This window comes from Camelina sativa, chromosome 14 (genome assembly GCF_000633955.1).
Source record: "Camelina sativa cultivar DH55 chromosome 14, Cs, whole genome shotgun sequence".
NCBI lineage: Eukaryota > Viridiplantae > Streptophyta > Magnoliopsida > Brassicales > Brassicaceae > Camelina > Camelina sativa.
In genome coordinates this window covers 21,009,449-21,017,513 of record NC_025698.1, presented here as the reverse complement: position 1 = coordinate 21,017,513, position 8,065 = coordinate 21,009,449, and the positions used below count along the sequence as shown (strand labels likewise).

General features: G+C 37.1%; 1 protein-coding gene across 1 annotated transcript in view; it reads right to left on the bottom strand.

Annotated features, from left to right (window-relative positions):
* Window positions 1-6,318, bottom strand: part of LOC104743831 (nitrate reductase [NADH] 2-like) — a 6,788-nt gene extending 470 nt beyond the window's left edge. Inside the window, exons 1-3 of the mRNA XM_010464873.2 lie at window positions 5,169-6,318; window positions 797-937; window positions 3-696 (exon numbers count right to left, since the gene is read on the bottom strand). Coding sequence (XP_010463175.1) covers window positions 3-696; window positions 797-937; window positions 5,169-6,213 — 1,880 coding nt within the window. The 5' untranslated portion in view covers window positions 6,214-6,318. The remainder of the gene's footprint in view (window positions 1-2; window positions 697-796; window positions 938-5,168) is intronic.

Here is an 8,065-nt window from a genome sequence, read left to right as displayed (position 1 = left end):
GCGAGGAAGAGTCAGAGGAATAACCAGTGGTAATGAGCTCTCCAATGCGGTAATCCTCAAGCATCTTCTTGGCTTTATCAGAGTGAATGGCATCAAACTCCTCTGTACAATCCGTACCAGCATTGATCAAGATCGAATCCGAACCACCGGGATGGTCATTGAGGAAGCGGGTACAGTCATAAATATGTCCATGAACAATGATCCAGCAAGAATCAGCAGAGTTATGCTTCTTGACCTCCGACGTCGAGTACATCTTCGCAGTTGTGTTAAAAAACGGTGTCGAAACGGATTTCTTGAGAGTAGGAGGCGCGTCCGCGGATTTCTCGAGGTGACGTTCCTTGGCCATCCATCCACCAGATTCATTGCCCGGAAGCGTTGGATGCTCGAACACGATCCCGATCTCACCCTTGTGAGGCTTGCAAACGTTGGTCTTCACTCTGAACCAACAGTTATTCATCATCCCCATGAGATTCCATATCATTTTCTCGGGCTGCGTGTTGAGAGTCTCGTCCCATGCACGGACAGCGATCTCTTTGGCACTAAGCAGGTCCAAAACCTCAACCTCAAGTGACCAGAAACACCAACACCAGAATTTCCCATACTTGTTCGGCTTCTCTTGATGGTCAAGTTCACATACGTTCCATGTTTCTCCACCATCCACTGTCACCTCTACACGGGTCACTTTCTTTCCACCTCCTGTTTTGTATATAAAGATTTTTCTATTTATTATTATCAACTCTTCTCAGTATTATATATATAGTTATTATTTTACAAACTTCTAAAAGAAAAAAAGTACCGGAATATGCGTAACCCTTTAAAGTGTAAGGTCTTTGGGTGGTGAAAGCGTTGATGGGAAGAATCTCCTCGTGACAAGGCGTCGTAATCACGGAGTTTATGTTTAGCTCGTTGATTATGTACTCCGGCTTATACCACCAACCTGGAAAAATTAACTTCAATTTATATTTAATCACCAAAAAATAAAATCAAGAAAAAAAAATTATTATATAAACTACTGAAGCTGACATCATCCACCAACATTAGTTTTTCATTGTTTAATAGTAGTATGATTTTTTTTGTTTTTGTTTTTTTCTCCTATAGGTTCGGAAACTTTGAAACATGTCGTTTAGTTCATTTCAATGCGATTGCTATAAAACTAATAATTGAAAAGACTATATTTAAGTTTGCAAAGATTATATTAATATTCTTGAAGCAAAAAGATTTGTGTGTGTGTGTACCTTCTTCGTCGGCGAGTTCGGCATCTACTTGAGAAGGTAGAACTCTGTTGTCCTTGAAATGGTAGAAATTGTCGGATTCTTGAGTTGTGACAATAATCCGTTTCAACCATTTAACCATCCGACCACCGATGAAACCGGGGATTATGATCCGAACCGGAAACCCGTGGTCTGGTGTTAGGTACTCTCCGTTTTGCATATATGCCAAAATGATATCTCTTGATGGATCCATGGCATACTCTTTCTTGATGCTCGTTCCGTATTTGGAACCGTTAGTTCCGGCGCCACCTGGGAGATCCTCCGACCCTTCAAAGCAGACGTTGAGAGCGCCGCCTTTCCGGCTAAAGATCCCACAGCGACGCAATACGTCGCAGAGAGGGACACCACGCCAGACGGAGGTGGAAACCCCGGCGGATCCCCAGTTGAATCCCTTTGACTTCTTCACCATGTTCTGCTCCTTACGGCGGTTCCCCGCGCAAACCAGCGTCGCGGCGAACTCTCGGTAAGCGAACTCGGAGACGAGCTGGTCCATGGTGAATTTCATGGGCCGTTTGACGAATCCGGTCACTTCGACCGTCCATTCGGCCCATTGGGCCTTAGGGACATGGCCGTGGTTACGGACGTAGTGCAAGGGGACAGGGGTGATAAACCCGTGATGCATTAAACGGTTAAGAGGCGCCTCGGAGTTAAAGGGATGTTTCCCTGTGAGACGGACCATGGAAGGGTTACGTTCGATCCAGCTATCAGCCGTGTATTCGTCTCTCAGGTCCAAGATCGACGGCTCAAGCTCGCTGTTGGATTTGCGTATCATCTCCTTGTAGTACACGGCGTTGCTGTTGTGAGTCTCGTTCTCGTCTTCGCTCGACACGTCTTCGTCATCGTCATGAACCGTCGCTGGTTTCAAGAACACGGTTTGGTTGATGGTTTGGTTCTGGTTTGCCTTAGGGGAATCGGACCGGCCCGGAACAGGAGGTTTGTAAGAACGAACCACGCCGTTTAAACCTGGCTCGAGCCGAGCGTATTGGCGATTATCTACAGAGGCCGCCATGTTGGAAAGAGAAAGTGTATAATCGTGAATATTGTACAAGACTAAGCCTTTTCTCTCTCTCTCTTGTGAGTGAGATTGAGATCTGAGGACGAAAATGCATCGTTGGTGGAGATGAAGTTATATAGGAGAGAGCCTATAGTGGTATGCCTCTTGGGAAGTATCCTGCCGAATCACACGTATGGGGACCATTTGTGACTTTTAAATTATTATTAATGTGTATCTTTTTTTTCTTTCTCATTTACTATTAATTCTTATTATGACTTGACTAAATTAAATAATCATCCATTTGTTTAACAAAAGTACGAATGAATGAATCCGTTGGAGAAGTAGTTTTGTAGAAACTGCGAACACATCCCAAGCATGTAGATTCGCCCTATTTTTATTTTATGTCAACAACTGAACTTTCCATTTAAAATGAGTTTGGTAATCGAAACCGAAGTTGCCGAACCAAAAAACCAAAAATCTAAGATTTAATATATATAAATTAAATAAATTATTATTCATAATATTTTTAACGTTTTTTACCTTAAGCAAATTTTTTTTGTCAGCAATATAATTTTATATTTAGTAAAAATTAACATACATTGTTCCATAATATTACAAAGTCTGACTTTTTTTTATCCTAGTATCTTTTGCTAGACCATCAGCTACAACGTTTACAGAACATGGAATCTTTACAAAAGTTATAGATTTTAAATATACCTCTTTTTGAATATACCTCTTGTTTATATACCAAATTATCGATTCATATCAAAATAATTGAATAAACATGTAAATCTCAAAAACCTCAAAATTCGATTTCCAAAATGTGTAGCTAAGTTTATATTGATTGTGATTAGTTACCTAAGTTATTGTGTTTTTTAACTGTCTTATTGACCTAATTTATCCTTAACCCCAAATATGAAAAATGGCATGTGTTAAGTTGAGTTAATGTTATATATATTTTAAGGGATAGTTTCTTTTGAATATATTATTTTCCATTTTAATAATTGTACCAATTTTTTTTTTGTATTTAATATTTATTTATTTATTAGTTATTGAAATTTTTTGTTTGGTCTATATTTGAATTACAAATACAAAGTTATAGGCATGTATATTAAAAATATGAACTCCTCATATTTGACAAAAGACTAACAATATTGGATACCATAATATGTACTTGTTATGAAATTTACAGTAAGTTTTTTTATTTCTCCATTATAGAAATATTATGTTTATTTTATTAAGTTTTGTTTAATAAAATTTTAAACCAGAATTCTATATTTAAATTTTATTTATTCAAAACAATACTAAAACTTATACTTATAAAAGTGTTACCAATCAGTTTGGCACAAAAATAAATCATACCAATCAGTTAAACATACCTAACTTTTTTTTTACCTTAAATAGTGGCGTAAGTTTAATTGATGAAAAATAATAGATTGAACTAATTTTGTAAGTTTAAAACTATAATTACGTCCGTACATTTCTTATGCGGAATTAGATATGGTATCGGTAATAATTCTGTAGAATTACTGTAATAATTTTTTTTTTTGCCATCAAACACTCCATTATATTCGATTAAAGGTTTACAAGCATCCTTTGAAAAGGAGCCAAATACACCAATAAACTTACACAGGAGGACAAAATAAACAACAAACAATGATTTTAAGACGTACATGAAACAAGCATTAAAGCTTGACTTGAAACCATAAAAGTGACAAGATAAACAAAGGGAACAACAAGTCCTGTAGATAAAGAGTTGCCACACAAAGTGAGTCCACTCGTGGTGAAGGATGACCGACCACTGCCAAATAGTCAGCCACCTTGACACGCTGGACAAGACGAGAGTCTTGAAGACCAAGAACCTGAAAGGACACTTGGAGAAGGTGTTGTATTGCACAAAGCTTCAATTGCCATTACTAGACCTTCCATTACTAAGACAAAGAGGCAGCATGTAGGGTGGGAATGAGTTCCCAAGAGTCGAGTGTCGGAAAAAAGGTCCAAGATAAAACCACTTTGCCACACTACGTAACAAGATGTTCGACAATACGAAGTTAAGCTCATGTCAAGAGAGGCTCTAATAAACTGCCAAACGCCCGTGCGGGGAGTGCAAAATAGGCCAATGAGCGACCTAGGAGAGTCTCGGTTCCTTGGAACCGGAATGTAACTACAAACAATTTCAGAACTACTTGTACATCCATTTGTGTGAGAAAAAATAAGTTTTGAAGATTTATTCGATAAGCTGTCATTTTCCACCAACAATTGCACCATAATTTTAATTTGATAATGAACTTTAATCATTATGAAGATTATTAGTAGGAAAGCTCTCTCCAACAAGGAGAAAATTAATAATAGTAATCTCCCATTAATTGAGGAAAACAGATTGTGATCACGTCCAATATCTACAAGAAAAAAACGCAAATGAACATTATGGATAGATACAAACATGGGCTTTCGATAAAATAGGCCCATTACTCGAAAATGATCCAATATATGCATAGTCCATAAGTGGCCCAGTTCCCGAAACCCTAGATCTGGAACGCCGACATGGAATTACTGTAATAAATATCATTCAAGTTTATGTGGCTATTCCTTCATCGGCTTCNACCTGGAAAAATTAACTTCAATTTATATTTAATCACCAAAAAATAAAATCAAGAAAAAAAAATTATTATATAAACTACTGAAGCTGACATCATCCACCAACATTAGTTTTTCATTGTTTAATAGTAGTATGATTTTTTTTGTTTTTGTTTTTTTCTCCTATAGGTTCGGAAACTTTGAAACATGTCGTTTAGTTCATTTCAATGCGATTGCTATAAAACTAATAATTGAAAAGACTATATTTAAGTTTGCAAAGATTATATTAATATTCTTGAAGCAAAAAGATTTGTGTGTGTGTGTACCTTCTTCGTCGGCGAGTTCGGCATCTACTTGAGAAGGTAGAACTCTGTTGTCCTTGAAATGGTAGAAATTGTCGGATTCTTGAGTTGTGACAATAATCCGTTTCAACCATTTAACCATCCGACCACCGATGAAACCGGGGATTATGATCCGAACCGGAAACCCGTGGTCTGGTGTTAGGTACTCTCCGTTTTGCATATATGCCAAAATGATATCTCTTGATGGATCCATGGCATACTCTTTCTTGATGCTCGTTCCGTATTTGGAACCGTTAGTTCCGGCGCCACCTGGGAGATCCTCCGACCCTTCAAAGCAGACGTTGAGAGCGCCGCCTTTCCGGCTAAAGATCCCACAGCGACGCAATACGTCGCAGAGAGGGACACCACGCCAGACGGAGGTGGAAACCCCGGCGGATCCCCAGTTGAATCCCTTTGACTTCTTCACCATGTTCTGCTCCTTACGGCGGTTCCCCGCGCAAACCAGCGTCGCGGCGAACTCTCGGTAAGCGAACTCGGAGACGAGCTGGTCCATGGTGAATTTCATGGGCCGTTTGACGAATCCGGTCACTTCGACCGTCCATTCGGCCCATTTGGCCTTAGGGACATGGCCGTGGTTACGGACGTAGTGCAAGGGGACAGGGGTGATAAACCCGTGATGCATTAAACGGTTAAGAGGCGCCTCGGAGTTAAAGGGATGTTTCCCTGTGAGACGGACCATGGAAGGGTTACGTTCGATCCAGCTATCAGCCGTGTATTCGTCTCTCAGGTCCAAGATCGACGGCTCAAGCTCGCTGTTGGATTTGCGTATCATCTCCTTGTAGTACACGGCGTTGCTGTTGTGAGTCTCGTTCTCGTCTTCGCTCGACACGTCTTCGTCATCGTCATGAACCGTCGCTGGTTTCAAGAACACGGTTTGGTTGATGGTTTGGTTCTGGTTTGCCTTAGGGGAATCGGACCGGCCCGGAACAGGAGGTTTGTAAGAACGAACCACGCCGTTTAAACCTGGCTCGAGCCGAGCGTATTGGCGATTATCTACAGAGGCCGCCATGTTGGAAAGAGAAAGTGTATAATCGTGAATATTGTACAAGACTAAGCCTTTTCTCTCTCTCTCTTGTGAGTGAGATTGAGATCTGAGGACGAAAATGCATCGTTGGTGGAGATGAAGTTATATAGGAGAGAGCCTATAGTGGTATGCCTCTTGGGAAGTATCCTGCCGAATCACACGTATGGGGACCATTTGTGACTTTTAAATTATTATTAATGTGTATCTTTTTTTTCTTTCTCATTTACTATTAATTCTTATTATGACTTGACTAAATTAAATAATCATCCATTTGTTTAACAAAAGTACGAATGAATGAATCCGTTGGAGAAGTAGTTTTGTAGAAACTGCGAACACATCCCAAGCATGTAGATTCGCCCTATTTTTATTTTATGTCAACAACTGAACTTTCCATTTAAAATGAGTTTGGTAATCGAAACCGAAGTTGCCGAACCAAAAAACCAAAAATCTAAGATTTAATATATATAAATTAAATAAATTATTATTCATAATATTTTTAACGTTTTTTACCTTAAGCAAATTTTTTTTGTCAGCAATATAATTTTATATTTAGTAAAAATTAACATACATTGTTCCATAATATTACAAAGTCTGACTTTTTTTTATCCTAGTATCTTTTGCTAGACCATCAGCTACAACGTTTACAGAACATGGAATCTTTACAAAAGTTATAGATTTTAAATATACCTCTTTTTGAATATACCTCTTGTTTATATACCAAATTATCGATTCATATCAAAATAATTGAATAAACATGTAAATCTCAAAAACCTCAAAATTCGATTTCCAAAATGTGTAGCTAAGTTTATATTGATTGTGATTAGTTACCTAAGTTATTGTGTTTTTTAACTGTCTTATTGACCTAATTTATCCTTAACCCCAAATATGAAAAATGGCATGTGTTAAGTTGAGTTAATGTTATATATATTTTAAGGGATAGTTTCTTTTGAATATATTATTTTCCATTTTAATAATTGTACCAATTTTTTTTTTGTATTTAATATTTATTTATTTATTAGTTATTGAAATTTTTTGTTTGGTCTATATTTGAATTACAAATACAAAGTTATAGGCATGTATATTAAAAATATGAACTCCTCATATTTGACAAAAGACTAACAATATTGGATACCATAATATGTACTTGTTATGAAATTTACAGTAAGTTTTTTTATTTCTCCATTATAGAAATATTATGTTTATTTTATTAAGTTTTGTTTAATAAAATTTTAAACCAGAATTCTATATTTAAATTTTATTTATTCAAAACAATACTAAAACTTATACTTATAAAAGTGTTACCAATCAGTTTGGCACAAAAATAAATCATACCAATCAGTTAAACATACCTAACTTTTTTTTTACCTTAAATAGTGGCGTAAGTTTAATTGATGAAAAATAATAGATTGAACTAATTTTGTAAGTTTAAAACTATAATTACGTCCGTACATTTCTTATGCGGAATTAGATATGGTATCGGTAATAATTCTGTAGAATTACTGTAATAATTTTTTTTTTTGCCATCAAACACTCCATTATATTCGATTAAAGGTTTACAAGCATCCTTTGAAAAGGAGCCAAATACACCAATAAACTTACACAGGAGGACAAAATAAACAACAAACAATGATTTTAAGACGTACATGAAACAAGCATTAAAGCTTGACTTGAAACCATAAAAGTGACAAGATAAACAAAGGGAACAACAAGTCCTGTAGATAAAGAGTTGCCACACAAAGTGAGTCCACTCGTGGTGAAGGATGACCGACCACTGCCAAATAGTCAGCCACCTTGACACGCTGGACAAGACGAGAGTCTTGAAGACCAAGAACCTGAA